Below are 17,092 nucleotides of genomic sequence, written 5' to 3' on the forward strand. Positions count from 1 at the left end.
ACTTTTCCAGTACATTACTTTATTCCCTATAGATAACAAACAGATGCTTAGGGATAATAATCTTGGATTTTATCACCATTTGAGGATTTCTTCTACAGTCACTGTTACACCAATTAGTTCAGAAAACCATTTTTAGTATCTAAAACAAATTTTAGGTTTACTCTCAGCAGCTCATGCCCAAGAACAAGGCTTTACATTTTTGTAAAGGGGAAAAGTTTCCAAAGACTACTCCACAGTACAAGAATTACGATAATTCTCTAAGACTAATTAGATGCTAAATCATAGGTCTGTAGACTATATAGAGAGGTGCTATTTTCTCCTTCCTTTCATCAACAGTTCCTTCCTAGAAACAATGAACCATCTTAGTCCAAGTTTCCTTCAAAGTGACTCTTCCTTACAACAAATCAAAGTTTAGTAGGGGAAGGTATATAGCCTGAAAAATCTTTAATTATTTCTCTGTGTGTGTGCGTGTGTTCCTAACTACCTCTTTGGGGGGGGGTAATCGTTCTATCCCAAGTAAATATACTACACCAGGCATCTACATTATTTTCCCCCTCTTCTTTATATTTCTCATAGAAAAAAAACAAACTTAGATCTTAGAAAACTATTCACACCAACAAAAGTTAGTGATTTCAATATTTAGACAATGTTAACAACAAGTAGGTTCTGGTCGTGTTAAGAAAAAATGTAAGTGAAGACTAATAGCATTAAGGGAATATTTTACCAGTATTCTATACTAGAAAATCTCCTCTTAGATCTTCTATGTTTGTAGTTAGTCCAAAATAAAGATGTCTCATCTTAATCATTAAAGACTGTCGTGAAAGCGGTCTATATATTTTGGATGGTGCAATAAGCATCAAATGACTGGACGGCAATACAAACCTGGAACAATCAGTAACAACTGTGACAACTTTCAGGTGCAGAAAAGTTCCAGTAACTGTCAGCTAAATTCACCACATCTCAAAGACATCTGAGCTCCACAAGCTGCTGTGTTCATAGAAAAATGGCTAATCGTCGTGTTCCACTTGCAATGCCCTGCTGCAATCAGTCTGTAGAAAATTATGAGATCTGGAAAGCCTGGAGTGAAAGCTGTCACTACCTAGGTATGCAAAGTCTTCAAGACATATCTTGTTGCTCAGGCTACTAACACTGAGCAGTGCTTGACAAAAAATAAAAGCACGTGAAAGGATGCTCATCCACATCAGAGTGGCATTTACAGCAACAATATACATCATGCTTTTAATTCTACCTTTTTTGCTATACTACACTGACTCCGATTATGAAAACCGAAACTGCTATTCTTCCCTAGCCACATAAGCGCTGATGGACCTCTGGAGAGGGAGATGCATGATAATTTTCATCATAAAGTTTATGACAGGGTGAATACAGGGATATTGTTCACTATAATCTATCTATTTCGTTGGCAAGACAGCTGCCAGACACACTCCTCAAGTATCCCTGGCTTTAATTTAGACTACATACTCCCAGACCACCATGGAAAGATTTAATTGTCTCTCAAAGCAATGTAGACCAATAGAAGGGAACACACTCCAAAGCATGCCAGCAATGTGGGTGTTATGGAACCACACATTTCTATTGCTATTATCAGATGCTGCCTTTATCTGATACTTGCAACAGCATTAAATAAAAAGTGCAAGATTTACTGGCAGGTCAGAGAGTAAGAAGTATAGGGATACTATTTGCTCATTTAGAGAAGTCTGTTACAAAAGCAACTTCCAAAGCACAATCAGATGCCATACGACTGAGAGAAGCTTTAGAAAAGGTGCACTTGCATATCATGCCATAGTTATAGTAGTGCTGCATGCTCTTGTGAATGAACAGAACTTGCCCTGTAAATTCATTTTAATTACTTTTTGATTAGAGGTCAGAGAGCTACCGACTAACTATGGGAAAAGGATGGATGGTCCTTATTTGTTCTGGAATTTTAAATATGTGGTGACTTTCACCAAGGAAAGCTTAGTGTACATGGCAGGAAAGAGAAAAGAGTCTATCTTGGTTTAGTAGGCAAAGGCAAGATACAATTGTTAAAATGAATTACACATGGATGCAGAATACTTCATATTTCCATAGCAACTGAATCTAAACTATGGTTTGTTCTCTAGCAACCAGAATAGGAGACAACAGTTCCAGCGTGGGATGAATCATCTACAAAAAACCCAACAGTGACTAATAGAATTCAAGCCTGAAAGTTTTATTCCGTATTCCTTTCTAGTCAGATTTTGTTGCCCAAGAACTGTAATGCTGATACCTATGTGCTTTAGCCTATCCCCACTTTGATACTGATGTGTTTTAGCCTATCCTCATAGGATATATTCACATATATCTGCTTGTGACCACCAATGCAAGTTTCTGCTTTCCCTCACTTCTTTTTCCTGCAGAGCAAGGCTGGCCTTTCCACAGGTATGCAGATGGTGTAGCTCAAAGTGCAAGGCTTCATATAAACAGTTATTCCCAACTAGATATATAATCTTAGCACAAAGAAACAATAAGGAGCAAAGTCTGAAGTTTTCTCATAAAGATCATCAGAGTGAAGTAGAGGCTTTCTTTGCTCCCCTGGTGTCAACAGCTTCACATATCACAAGTACTTTAGGGAGAATATCCAAGAACAGAATTCCATAGTTGAGAACATTGGGATGGGATTTGTCTGGGTCCTCAGCAGATGCCATGCCAATTTAAACATTGTTAATTTATTATGAGCAGCATTGATTCAAGCAGATACATTATTCATAAGAAAAATCAAAGGCCCAAGGAAGAGGATCACCCGTTACTTGTTTCGGGTCTCTTTGCAGAGATGACTGCACCATAGGAGAACCGTGCCAGCCAACACGCTGTACAAACTGGCAGAAAGCCAGGCTACAGAGTGACCAGATTTATGCTTAAAGACAGACACCGCAAGCTCAAGTAATTATTTCATATTTAGACGATGAAATAGACTTGGCAGACCATTTATAATACCACATTTATGCTTAGTTGACAGGGAATTTTCATAAGGTCAGATAGACTGAAAGCAAGTCTTTGGGTTTTATGGAAGGACCCTTTGCTGTCTTCGTACACGCTCAGGTGCTACTGAAAACACAACATACATTAAGACTTTTTCAACTTGGTCACTGCACTAATACTACAAAACTACAATATTAACAGCCATCTAGCCTCAGCCACACTCTGGACTTAAAGAAAAGTCAGTGCCCAATAATCTGCACTGAATTTGCAATACATAATTCTACATTACTTCCTAAATCTAAGTCATTACAAAGAATTAATTGAAGGCCAGTCATATGATCACTGAAACCACCAGCAATGGAAAGCAGAAAAAGACAGGGAATGAGGAAGAAGGGGAAGAGTCAGAAAGGGAAGTTAAGCTCTTCCAGGCAGAAAGAATGAAGAAAGGAGGCATGTGAGTAATTGTGGAGATAGCCTGATGAACACAAAACTTCTGCAGATAGAATACTACAAACCTTGCTTTAAGCCTGATTGTGTTGGTTCAACTTAATCTATAAATTGACACAAGTTAAGCAGCTGTAGACGCAAGTAATTTGGTCAAACTTGATACCACCACATCAATTTAACTGAAACAATATATATGGCAGACTTAGAATCATATCAAGCTAAATTTGGCCAAGCAGCAATTACTACCTGGGACCATATTCCATCATCAGCATTAAAAAAAAAAAACATGCCACTTACTGACAACAGATTAAAATGCTCTGTGGAGGAGAGACTTAAGCTTGGAGCCTCCTTCTCCAGACACATGACCAATTTTAGAATCACATTTATGTGGTGGAATGCTATGTAAGCAAAATTAAGTAAGATCATGGAATCATAGAATAACCAGGTTGGAAGAGACCCACCGGATCATCGAGTCCAACCATTCCTATCAAACACTAAACCATGCCCCTTAGCACCTTGTCCACCCGTGCCTTAAACACCTCCAGGGAAGGTGACTCAACCACCTCCCTGGCCAGCCTGTTCCAGTGCCCAATTACCCTTTCTGTGAAAAATTTTTTCCTAATGTCCAGCCTAAGTAGTAGATAATGTCTTACTACCAGCCTCACATAGCATAGGTAGTGTTATACATAAGTGGATGTTGTTATTGCTATACTATCTGTATTACAGCTGCAGAAGCTGCTACCTGCAGTGGAGCAGTACCTACTTTGAGTTTGACAAGACCCAATTCCTAGAGGTTTCAAGGGTGTGAATCCCAAGCAGAATCAGTTACTTACACTCTGATCCTCTCAACTGGAGGACAAATCCTTATGTCCTTACCTTTCACACATGCTAGCTTAGGTAGTTCTCCAGCTCACACCAATTACCATTATAAGGCACTGGCTGTTTCTTTTAAACAAGTAGCAAGTATAGTTATTTAATTAACGGATGACAATCTTGCTTCCAAGCCTACGAGTTATAATGTTGAATATCATAATATCTGTGTTTCCTTTTGGAAATCCAGCTATAGGTACTATGCCATGAATTAAAAGTGTCAAATAATGCCAAAAGACGAACACTTCAGATAATTAATCCCTGGTAAACATTTACATCCAATTCAGTGTTGAAATGAATACAAACCTATCTAGTACAAACCAAACCTATGCTGCAGCCAAAGGCCATTTCCAAGCTTGCAAGAAGTCTGCCAAACAAGGCAGCACATTCATTCCATAAAAAACAAATTAAGTACAAAGCAGATATTGGTAATACATGTGCCATCTTAAAATGGATCAATATAGCTGAAGTACAGACTTTAATCTTATTTGGAACACTGGAAGTATGATGATTTCACAATTACATTAATATAAATTAAGTACCAAGCATATATCAGTAATACCATTCAGCTTTCAAATACTTGACAAGCTAGACTTTTTAAAAAGGTATAGAACGGACTTTCATGAGTTAAAATAAAAACAAACACTAATCTTGGGTTTCTAAGTAGTTTATTTATAGTTAAACATTAACATCTGAACAGAAATCTGCAAGCATGCAGGGATGATCTTTCAGTGATGTTTCTGCTTAAACTGAAGTCCACAGTAGCCACATGTTCCGGTCTTCGTATCTTTGTCCTGTAAAAATACAACAGCTGCTAGTTTCACTTTATAAAATTTAAAGAAACTATAAATTTTCTTATTTACATGTGCCATCTTAAAATGCATCAATATGGCTGAATAGAGTACAGAATTTAAACTTATTTGGAACACTGGAAGTATGATCATTTCATAATTATGTTAATACAGAATAGGATTTGGCACTTTCAAATTATATCTAGACAGGAATTTTGGCCAGTACTGTAAGCTGACAGACTTAGTTGCAGAAAGGAGGAAATTTCAGTAAGATTCAGGAAGAAATTCTGAAAGAAAATGTTTGGAGAAAAGCAGCAGTTACTACTGTATAAAATTTTATACTTCTGTCCAAAAGTTACATACATTTTTCTTTAAATTTAGAAGTGAGCCTGACTGCAAGTGGGTACTGTGGTCCTTCTTAACACAACAAAAAAAAACAAACCAAAAACCAGTTAAACAGTCAAGGCTTTTCTGTTATTTAGCAACATAACTATTCACAGTCATGAAACAAAGTAAACTCACGGTTCCCCTTCCTTAACACTTGATTATAAGTGCAAAATCCAGATAACTCTCAGTTCTTGAAAGCCTGATTTCAAATGTCAGGGCGAACAAGCTGGTCTAATAACCATTCACTCTGTTTGCAGACATTAGCTTTCAAGAACTATATCACAGACATCTTGCAATTTGATTGCTAACAGAAAAAGATCTCAAAAATTCACAAAAACTGAAGCATTCTTCAAGAACAGCATGGTTCAGGTCAAACAAATTAACATAAATGCAACTGATCAGCTGGGTGCTACAGAAGTTAAGACTGAAGAACACAAGCTTCCTAAGTTTTATTAGAACCTCCAAGCATTCAACTTGTATAATGATTCATTTATTAAGTGTTTGCTTTCTTCAAAAAGTAAATGCTTGTGATTATAGTTAGGAGTCACAACAACACTGACAGTAAAGGACATCAGCTCTCCTTCACCCTTTTTTTGGGTATTAAGCAAATGTCAAAACTTAGGTGAGCAAGCAAAGGTTTTAAGGCATGTGCATTCAGGGACTGCCTGAGAATGGCACCTAAGCAACAGGTCATCACTGATTCCACTGAGGTCATATGAAAGTAGCCTCAACATTATTACTTTCTAGAATAAGAATACACTGGCAAGTATCACTATTGTCAATAGGATAAGACATTTATTCTTCACTGATTCTCTGACCATGATTGAAGCATTCAGTCTTCAGAACTACCAAGATTCCCAAAGACTGAAAGCAGAGTTTGTTTAGCTTCTTTTTTATCACTTTTTCCCCTTGAACACACAAGACTCAAAATAAACTGCATGTTCCTAAGAATACTGTAAATTTATATTGAGTATACACAGCGGCATTTAAACAGCGTAACTGTTTCAAAACACAGCAAGCATGTTAGTTTTTGCTCTCAAGGTGCTGTTAGTTTGCATTACTTTGGTTCATTTCTTTTCTTAAAAAAAATATGTCCTATCAAACAAATCAAAACTTCCAAAAGAAATTTCTGTAACCTCAAAAGGAAATCCTCTAGCTCTTCTGATTAGAAATCTGAATTTTATATTAGGCATCAAATAAAATGACCATGTCAGGTGGTTACTCCTTCTATTTGGTTAAAGTAACATTCCAAAAAGCAGATTATCTTACAAACAAGAATTTACAGGCAAAACACACTATATGCAGAACAAAGTTATTACCAAGTTTATGTATACTTTGGGATGTCCTAAAGCTCCACCACCACCATCGCATGATATCACTCTGCTTTCAACTTCACTCACAGGCTGCTCTGCTATCAAATCAATTGCAAAATTCTTGTTCACCTGTAAGAGAAAAAGGAAGCTTTCAGACACCCCACCCCACTCAGACAGAAAGCAATTGGTATTCTCCACCTCCCCAAAAAATCCACGACAGCCGTCTTGAGATGTTCCTGCACAGGTTTCCTCCCTTTTCCTCTTGCGCTGTGCTATAAGGCAGATCAGTGAACTACACATGTTAAGCTCTGCAAAAGTCATCCCCTTCCTCTGATACACAGGCCACATCAGTTCTCATGTTTACAATGTGACCTAAGCAGATTCAGCAAAGAGGTGAGCAGGAACAAGCAGCCAAGAACAGAAGATATTTAACTGACACTGCCTCTGTATCGTGCTTTAGCGACTACATGATAAAACTGCAAAAGACTCCCTGCTGATAAACTCAAAAATAATGGTGGGACAAGTAAGGTCAGGAATAAGATAAAACAACTGCTGGTAATTTAGAGTCTCTCACCATGCACCTTATTCCATCACTGCACAGGAATCTCGTGTAAACGTGAACATGGTGCCTAAGAACAGTCAGAAAGGGGCATTGTTCAGCATTAGAAAAAAGAAAAACCTCTAAATGTCGCTATGCCACTTTGTAAATCCATTTTAAACACACTTCCAGAACACGTACATCACTGACAAGTAAGGTTTTTTCCTAGAGCACATCTAGATGGCCTGGGAAACGTATCTACCTCTGGATAGACCTGCAACATGGCAGCTTCTGCCTCAGCAGGACCTACAGCACTAAGCCACAGCACTTTCCTCCCTCTTCCACGCCAGCCTCTTCCAAGCTGGTCTGTGCCAGCAGACAATCAATCCTACCCCTCAAGTAAACATGATCCATGAAGGGCCATTTTTTTCCAAAGGCAAAGCTATACATGCAAGAACACAAAAAAATACACACACACAAAGAAGGCACTGTCTATTTCTCTGTATTTAAATGCTCATAAATATGCTGGTATTTGAATGAAAATAAGATTCTTGGGGAAAGGATAGCTAAGTGTCCATTAAATGAATCCCTAAGAACTACAATAGTATTTTTTCTATATTTCTAGTATGCAACTTTCATGGGCTGCATCAAAAAAAACATGACCAGCAGCTCAAGGGAGGTGATTCTGCCCCTCTGCTCTTGTGATATCTCACCTGGAGTACCGCATTCAGTTCTGGAGTCCTCACAACAGGAAAGACATAGGTGTGTTAGAGCGAGTCCAGAGGAAGGCCACAACAATGTCCTGTATGAGGACAGGCTAAGACAGTTGGACTTGTTCAGCCTAGAGAAGGGAAGGCTGCAGGATGACAGATAAGGCAGGGCATCTGGAACTGGATGATCTTTAAGGTCTCTTCCAGCCCAAACTATTATATGATCCTATGAACTTTCACTAAGGCACCAATTAAGTGTCCCCAAAATTTGCATTTTTGGTACAGCAGTGGAAAAGTCAGTTTTTTCAATAACCTAATTCTCTTTAGCTAAAGAAGATGACTGCTAAATAAAGTTAACGAAGAGTTAACTTTCAATATTGAAGCAAATTTGCAACATCAAGAACCTTACTGCCCAAGGCACGTGCCCACAAGTCATATGCAATCTTTGCCAACCTGCAAGGATTTTTACTGTTGCTTTTAATAACACTCAAAATTATGTATCCTTCATTTCAGGCTAAAGAAGGAGGGAGATAATAACAAGATGCACCTTTGCTTCAAGATGAGAAGCAAAACCCTGCTCTTCCAAACATTTCTTGATTGCAAAGGTGTTGGCGGGGGTGGGGAGAAGCAAGAACATCTTGTTCATTGTACAGCTATAACTTGTCTGTAGTTCAGACAACAGTCTAGGAATTTGCAGGCAAAACACACTAGAAAAATGAGAGACGGACAAAAACCGTGAGGGTAAAAAAAAGAACGGTTTCAGTAACACCATGTCCCTTCAACTAAAGCACAGTGGTAGTTAGCAGGAAGGTGCCGTTTCCCTTAGCACATCCAAATGTTCCTTGCCCAATGCATAATTCAATGAACAATATTTTTCCTTGCCATAGTGCCAGTTTGACAATCCCATTGCTTCTTCTTTCCTGCGCCAGTTCATGGTCTGCAAGGCCGAGAGATAAAACCAAACATGGAATTGATCCAGGGCCAAAGATCCAGAGGGAAGGCAGAAGGCGATCTTTAAACCAGACCCGCTCGGAGGTCAGTGGCTTCAGCTGCTGCCTTGGCCCACCACAAAATGTAGAGCCAAAGCAGGAACAGCAGAGTTGAAATAGGTAACGCAAAGAGTAGAGCCAAAGCAGGAACAGCAGTGTTGAAAAGGTCCTGTGATACCTCAGGGATTGCACAAGGGCAGGATGACCCCAGCTGGACCGCAGCAGATGCAGTTTCACAGCTGCCATGCTCAGCCTTCCAACAGCTTCCAACTTTAGGCCCTTGCCAGAGAGGACTAATCTCCTAGTCCCACACATCCAGTGCAGAGAACAATGATTTAGCTACAATGGATGGATTTCATTAACAATTCTAGGCCATAACCCTAGGTCTGACCACTGCCTGGAGAGGCCACATGTGGCACCCAGGCATCCTCATCAAGAGCATCTGCATCCAGAGAGTATGTCCCTAGACAAAAAAAGCTGTCACAGCTAGGCTGAGCAAGTAACAAGGCAAGCTCAACAACTTTTAGCATTACTGAAGACAAAAAGAAGAAGCAGCTAAGACAGTACAGTCACCAACTTCACAGGCTAGCTTTAGGTTCAGAAATAAGACAACATTTGGACAACAGACCTGTGAAACCCTAATACTATCAGCTGAAACACACTGGGGGATGTCCTAGGATAATGGTGAAGCCCTAGAAAAAGAGATCCCTTTAATGAGCACAGATGAGGATCAATTTGGCATTTAATGCGTAATTTTTATTCCAACTTCACAAACAAAACCCAGCATTAAACATTGTCCAGCAGACTTAAAGCCATCTTTCACTGGAGAAGGAAGAACTGGGTCAAACCTGGGCATTCCTCACCATAAAGAATATGAAATCAACTGCTGGCAAAGGTACATCAGAGGGACCTATGGAGAATTAGGCTTAAGAAGCATTTCCTACAAACTTACAGAAGTAGCACAGAAACAGGCATTGTATTTGGGGAAGACTGACTCTATCACTATCCTCCCAGAAGTAAACTACCTCAGCATTTTAAGTGACATTTAACTATTTCTCTATGCAGAAGCCCTATTTTTGTCACACAGCATAAGTTAAATTGTGTCCGTGATATAATGAGGTAAACTCAATATAAAATCCCAAGAACCAGTATAATTAGTTCAGGTTAATTTCGGAAGGGAATATTTATATGCATTAAAAAGTTATTACACTTTGCACTTAATGCCTCTAGTGTACATATATATTGAAAGCATTAACATATTAACGATTTGGCTAAAACAATCTCTGTTTCTCTCCCAAAGGCCAGCAGACCCCTTAGCTGCTTGATGCTAAAAGGACTTATAATTTCATGTACCCAGTCTGTTGATAAGCAGCAGCAACAGGCTCACAAGATAACTTTACAGTAGTAAATTGGGCTTATGCTGGCGTTACTAGCCTTTTCTTGAGGCTTCATTGTTTCAGCATACTCTAAATTTTAGTGATTTTTTTCATTTGTCAAATCACATCATTGTTTGAGCAAAAGATTTCTAGGCTCTGGAAACAAAATGCCTTCATCAAAAACTCAGTTTGGGCAAAGATCAAGATTTTAACTACAAAGAGGCAAATTAAGCTTTACATTTAAACAGATACATAGATGCACAATACAGCAAAGCATTTAATTATATGACTTCTCTGGACACAACTGGCATTAAAAACATGCTTAAAACTTTTTTAAGACACAAGCTTAATTCAAAAAGTCATCCAAGTATAAGATGCTCAAATGCCTACAATTTCCACAGCCTAAAAATAGACACTTAATAGATGTTAGGCAAGTCTTGACTTTTCCAAATTTGCCGGAAGTAGGGAGGTGCACAGAAGCTGAGTTAACAGAAGAATTAGCTGTGTTAAAATAATTTTCATCATAGCGAAAAAAAAACACCAAAACCCCAAATCCAAACCAGTTTGATTGTGGTTTTTTTGTTTGGTTGGTTGGTTTGTTTTCTTAACGATAATCAAGTTGAGGACATCAATATCAAGTATAAGAAAGCCACACACACCCGTGAGTAAAAGCAAAATTAATTACCTCCTTTTGTCGTCCCACAAATCTGATTCTTCTGTAATCTTTTTCGTCATATACCTAAAGTATAAAAAAACACTTGATCTTATTTAAAAAGCAATGATTATAAACAAAAAACACAAAGGCTGACAGCACCATCAAGATTTAATAGTTTAAATCATTTCCTCAGTTTGAAGTATTGCCATAATAATAAAGCATGTGCTGCACAGAAAAAGCAGTTTCCATCCTCACACTGGAAAACAAATTTTAGGTTAGAAAGTGGAAAAGAAAGGGAGCAGATGAGGTTAAAGCCAGTAAACAGAGTCTTTAGCTCTGACCATAGAAAAAAACATAAGATATATCACTTACAGAGGTATTCCTTAATCCCACACTGCCATCTGGAAGGTGAATTAAACTAGAGAATTCAAGTTCTATATGCCTTTATGTCAGAGTTCAGTGCCCACAGCACGAACTCTCGTGCTCAGCTCCACCAGCTGTGCCCCTCTCACATCTCCACAGGACACTCCACAAGCCTCCCTAGTTTGTAGGCTCAGCTTTTATGTTACAGAACAGATAAAATGGAGTAACAGCAACATTTTCCTACAGGCACAACTGGGATGCACCCACCCACCTGCCCTCAGCAGCGGAGCAGCAGTATCACCAAAATCAGGAAAGGAAACTTCATAACACCATTTGGGGGCCTTAAGAAGCAGGAATTCTTTTAATTTGGTACCAGATATACAGAGAGGATCAATCCTCCCACTATATATATGAGTGATTATGAGTAGCAGTTTTTTATACACTGAGTCTATACATATGCAGTATATTTTTCACAAAAATCACGCATAGTAACCACATTTCCCAATACATCATACATCCCACACTCCTTTCTTGAGTCTGAATCCTGCAAAGCAGCCCCCTACTCTATTTAACTGGCATCTGCCCCACTCTGAAGTTTCTATGATTCCATGATGGTGCTTAGGGATGTGGCCTGGTGGTGAACTTGGCAGTGCTGGGTTAAGGGTTGGAATCAATGATCTTAAACATCATTTCCAACCCAAACCAGTCTGTGATTCTATGCTTCTTTTCTAAAACAGACTTAAGAAACATTTAGGCTTGACAGGAAACACAGTTCCACTAACAGACTACAGGACCTACAGAGACTGTCAGATCAATCTTCAAAGAGCTACAGCTGTTAGAGACTCACTTTTCAGCACTCCCCACGTATATACATTTTATTCTCCTCTTCTACAAAGTCTTGTGATCACCTTTTATTTAAAAAAAAACTCCTTTGAATAAGGTTCAAAATAAGCATTATCTTGACCTCCCATCTTTTTTGGCTCCTGAAGTTCTGGCCAGATGCCAGCCTTCTGCAGTCTTCATTGTTCTTATTCCTTAAATATCACAAAAGGTGAGGACTTCACTGTTCACTGACTTCCACTGATGCCGAAAATGCCAGTGAATAAACCCTCTAAGACTCATACTGGAGTTTTAGAAAGCGAGCATCCTTTATCAGGCCTGGGAGGCACGAGGGATTGATTTCTTTCAATCATGCACAGTGAGACAAGAAGCAAACACACATCCAACAGAAGGTAGCCCATGAAAATCGGCACAGGCTGTAAGTGACATCGAAAAACACAGCAACAGACACCTGAATCATGGATCTATCATTTCTGCTAGAAAGTTTTCACACCACCTAGGGTAAAACAAAGGGCTTGGTGTTTTTCATAGAATGTCACAGCAGGTAAAAGACAGAGCTTGCCTACTGACAGCACGAGTTCATAGAATCATAGAATAACCAGGTTGGAAGAGACCCACCAGGTCATCGAGTCCAACCATTCCTATCAAACACTAAACCAAGCCCCTTAGCACCTCGTCCACCTGTGCCTTAAACAGCTCCCGGGAAGGGGAATCAACCACCTCCCTGGGCAGCCTGTTCCTGTGCCCAATGACCCTTTCTGTGAAGAACTTTTTCCTAATGTCCAGCCTAAACCTCCCCTGGCGGAGCTTGAGGCCATTCCCTCTTGTCCTGTCCCCAGTCCCTTGGGAGAAGAGGCCAGCACCCTCCTCTCTACAACCTCCTTTCAGGTAGGAGTGTAGCTATCCTGCAGGGCCTGTGGTGCTCTGAGAGGAAGGGCATTGTGGTTTAGTGATTGATAGGAATGGTTGAACTCGATGATCCAGTGGATGTTTTCCAACCTAGTGATTCTGTGAAGAGCTGGGGATGGGGCGTATTTCCCAGTTATATACATATTGATAAATTTTCCCAGAAATGTTAGGCATATTTTATTACTCCCTAAGGACTCATTTTAATGTTATTCTGTACTCCACGGCGGTCAAAACTCTTGCTCATTCAGAGCTTTGCAGCTGCCTGACCTTGCCTTGAGACAGGGAGAGGCTGCAACCAGCGGGGGTTACGGAAGAGAAATCTGTTCAGCACCGGCAAAGAACGAACAGCAAGAAAACACGCGATCCGAGGGACTCTCTGTCTAACGTTCAACAACCACGATTGCTTAGAAGAAACTTTGCTTCAGCTTAAATGAGAACATTCCACTTGCTGTACCAGCAGCAAGCGCGTCAGCACGACCAGCCCAGGCGCGGGTCCGGCCCCCGCGGCTCCCCCGCCCCGGCCCGCGGCCTCACCTGCCCCGTGTGCGTGACCAGCTCGCCGGTGGCCGAGGCCCGAACGCCGTAAGCCCGCGCGGCCCGGGGCGGCAGCGAGCGCCCCAGGGGCACCAGGAGCCGGAAGGTCGCGCCGGGCGCCGCCATGTTGAACCGGCCACGTGACCCCCCCCGGGAGGAGCGCGCCACCCTCCCCTCCGCCTCGCCACGCCCCCGCTGCGCGCGTGCGCCCGGGGCACGGGGGGAAGGGGAAGCGGGGAGAGCGGCGAGCAGGTCAGTGAGGGGTGGGGGGGAGGACGGGGACGAGAGAAGGGGGGATGGAAGGAGGAGGGGGGAGGAAGCAGGAGGGGAAGGGGGAAGAAAGGAGAAAAGAAGGAGGAGGGGAGGGAGAAGGAGAGGGGGGAAGGGGGAGGAGGGAGGGGAGATGGAAGGAGGAGGGGAGGAGGAAATGGTAGGAGGGGAAGGGGGAGAAAGGAGGAAGGGGAAAGAGGTGGGGGATGGAAGGAGGAGGGAAGGGAGGAAGGAAGGAGGAGGAGGAGGGGGAAGGAAGGAGGAGGAGGGGAGAAGGAAGGAGGGAGGAGGGGAGAAGGAAGGAAGGAGGAGGGGAGAAGGAAGGAAGCAGGTGGAGGGGGGATGGAAGGAGGAGGAAGGAAGGAAGGGGGATGGAAGGAGAAAGGGGAAGGAAGAAGGAGGAGGGATGGCAGGAGGAGAGGGGAAGGAAGGACGAGAGAAAGAAGCGGGGAAGGAAGGAGGAGCGGGAGAGGGGGGAAAGGAAAAGGAGGAGGGGTGAGAGGGGAAGGAAGGAGGAGGGAAGAGAGGGAGAAGGAAGGAAAGAGGGAGGAGGGTGGGGGGAAGGATGGGAGAGAAGAGGACAGGAGAAGAGGGGAGACAGGACAGGACGGGAGAGAGGGAAGAGGGGATGGGAGAGGAGGGGAATGGAAGAGATAGAGGGGAGAGAGGAGGGGAGGAGAGGAAGGGAGAAGAAAGAGGAGAGGAAGGGAGCAGAGGGAGGGAGCAGAGGGGTTGGCAGTGGAGGAGAGGGGGGAAGAAGAGGCAGACAGCGATGGGAGAGGAAGGGAGAATAGGGAGAGGAGGACTGGGGAGTGGCTCAGAGGAGGGGAAGGGAAGGGAGAAGAGGGAGGGAGGGAGGATGGGAGCGAGGTGGGTTGCGTCTCTTCAGCGCTTTTCTGACCCCTGCAGGGTTTGGATCATGCTGTCCGTCCTGGCCAGAGCCTCTGCCAGGCCGCTTTGCTTGCTGGGCCGCTTGCCCTTCTCTGCCCTGGCTGCGTGGCGGGCGGCAGCAGTGCTGCCCGTGCCGGTGAGCCGTGCCCCGCTGCTGTGGGGTGGGGTGGCTGTCCCACCGCCCAGCGGGCTGCTGTCGCTGCCACTAGTGGCAGGGCTGAAGACAAAAGTCTCGCTGAAGAGGAGGTGTAAGGACTGCTTCATCGTCCGGCGGCGCGGTCGGCTGTACGTCTACTGCAAGACCAACCCCAGGCACAAGCAGCGGAAGCTGTAGTCCCGCGGCCGGGAGCCACTCCTGGGGGAGAAAGGAACATGGTGTTCGCTGGCTTGGCCTGAGGCTCTGCATTCTCCATCCCTGCCACCAACACCGCTCTTCCCTGGCTGCCTAGTGACTTCCGAGAGCTGACAGCTGGGGTTGTGAATTGCAGAATGGTGTGGGTGACAGCGTTTCATCTTGACACTAACATAGAGCGAGTTAAGTTCTCGGCAGCCCTTGCCGTAACTTCAAACTGTAGATACTGAGAACTGAGATGGGGAGCTGCAACTTTCAGGACCTCTTGTCATCTTAGCCATGAAGCCTTACTGAAGATCACTTTACCCTGTTTAATGAGGGTAAAGCTGAATTGCAGAACTCTGAGATGCATTCATGTTTAATTAAAGAAAAGTGAAAATAAACTGCTGACTGTGCATTATTACACGGGGTAGGTTTAGATTAGATATTAGGAAGAATTTTTTTACTATGATGGTGGTGAGGCAATGGAACAGGTTACCTAGAAAAGTTTTGGATGTCCCAACCCTGGAGGTGTTCAAGACCAGGTTGGATGAGGCTTTGAGCAACCTGATCCAGTGGAAGGTGTCCCTGCCCATGGCAAGAGATTTCGAACTATATGATCTTTAAGGTGCCTTCCAGCCCAAACCATTCTGTGATTAAAAAATGCAATTAATCTTTCTCAAAAAAACCAAAACAACCCAAACCTCTGGATGTTGAAAGCCATGGTAACAGAACCAATAATTTCAAACTCAGGTAGGCTCTTAAGTGGCAAATAACATTAAATGTGTTGCATTGAAAGATGGTATTCTAGGTATTGTCTTGGCTCATAGGTCAGCTAAAAATTTCCTTTAACTATCGAGTTACAGCAGATACAGTCCCATGAAGCTTCAGTAAAACTAGTCTAAATAACTCTTGCTACCTACCACTGGGTTTTGAGAGGAGATGGTATTTTAGTTAGTACAAAATAATCAGTTTTTAAAGTTTTAGTGCCTAAAGTCATTGTTTAATTATACATTGACCATTCATAGCGTATTCAGAAGCGTTCTCAGTTTCATCTCCCTTTGGAGAAGTCCTCTGTGATGTTCCTGGTGTACCTACTATTCTACAATTTCTCAAACCTTAACCCAAACCAAAAAGCAACACCTCAGAATTTTTCATTCCTTTTTGCACAGAGTTTGTAAACCATTTCATGTAAGTGTATACAGCAAAGAAGATAAAAATAGTAATTTCAGATTCCAGCTAATTTGTCTTAAGTTTCTGCAAAGCTTCAGTCTCACTCAAGTAAATCAGTGAGGCTCTAGAATTTTCCCGTGTCTCTTCAAACAACTTTCTCCTAATAGAGATGTGGGGAGAATGACTGGGAACAGTAATGCCTCAGAGCTCGTGTAGCTAAGCATATTGTTGAATGCAAACTAATGGAGTGGTGCCCATGGATTACAACTAGGCAGAATTGCTACAATACCCAAAGGTGTTCCTCCCGTTTCTGAATATCACTGTGCTTGAGGCTTTGTTGAAATTTAGGCACTCATGAAGCTCTGCTTTCTAAATAACTGTAGCTTGTGCATGTAAATAAAATGTAAGCAGAGAAATTTCAGGGAATCCACACCTCTAACAGACTTTTCCAGTTAAGCAGTCGAAGCAATTGGAGATTTTAAAAGCTCTAGTTCTCAGCTTAGAGCTAATGGTACGCATTTCTAAGTGTGCACTGTGTGTTTTGTTTTGGCAGAAGAAAAAGCCTGTATGCTCTGAATTCCTGTGATACCTTGTGAGTTTAGCAGTTGGTACATGTTTAAGGTAAACTCTATGTATGTCCAGAAAACCCAGTGATTTTCCAGGACCACCCGTTTTCCAGCAGCATGATGAGGACTCTGCAAGGCCTGAGCTGTGGACTGAATGGGTTGACAATAAAATGAAGTG

The 17,092-nt window shown here is 42.2% G+C and overlaps 2 protein-coding genes across 2 annotated transcripts; one reads left to right on the plus strand and one right to left on the minus strand.

Annotated features, from left to right (window-relative positions):
* Positions 1-4,929: 4,929 nt before the first annotated feature.
* Positions 4,930-13,843, minus strand: NDUFS6 (NADH:ubiquinone oxidoreductase subunit S6). The gene is made up of 4 exons (XM_069853350.1): positions 13,684-13,843; positions 11,068-11,121; positions 6,776-6,898; positions 4,930-5,072 (listed from the first exon to the last, which is right to left on the minus strand). Exons 1-4 carry the CDS (start codon positions 13,807-13,809, stop codon positions 5,007-5,009), a joined length of 369 nt encoding a protein of 122 aa, XP_069709451.1. The 5' UTR covers positions 13,810-13,843; the 3' UTR covers positions 4,930-5,006.
* A 30-nt stretch (positions 13,844-13,873) lies between these two features.
* On the plus strand, positions 13,874-15,579 carry MRPL36 (mitochondrial ribosomal protein L36). Its single transcript, XM_069853351.1, has 2 exons — positions 13,874-13,935; positions 14,863-15,579. Exon 2 carries the CDS (start codon positions 14,873-14,875, stop codon positions 15,176-15,178), a length of 306 nt encoding a protein of 101 aa, XP_069709452.1. The 5' UTR covers positions 13,874-13,935; positions 14,863-14,872; the 3' UTR covers positions 15,179-15,579.
* Positions 15,580-17,092: the final 1,513 nt, after the last annotated feature.

This window comes from Phaenicophaeus curvirostris, chromosome 3 (assembly GCF_032191515.1).
Source record: "Phaenicophaeus curvirostris isolate KB17595 chromosome 3, BPBGC_Pcur_1.0, whole genome shotgun sequence".
NCBI lineage: Eukaryota > Metazoa > Chordata > Aves > Cuculiformes > Cuculidae > Phaenicophaeus > Phaenicophaeus curvirostris.

Excerpts from the sequence above, each read along its gene's own strand:
- NDUFS6 (XM_069853350.1), bottom strand. The coding sequence starts at position 13,809 with ATGGCGGCGCCCGGCGCGACCTTCCGGCTCCTGGTGCCCCTGGGGCGC. Across the intron at positions 6,899-11,067 it reads TTGTGGGACGACAAAAGGAG|GTGAACAAGAATTTTGCAAT; the intron begins GTAATTAATTTT and ends TTTCTCTTACAG. Across the intron at positions 5,073-6,775 it reads CCAAAGTATACATAAACTTG|GACAAAGATACGAAGACCGG; the intron begins GTAATAACTTTG and ends GTATTTTTACAG.
- MRPL36 (XM_069853351.1), top strand. The coding sequence starts at position 14,873 with ATGCTGTCCGTCCTGGCCAGAGCCTCTGCCAGGCCGCTTTGCTTGCTG.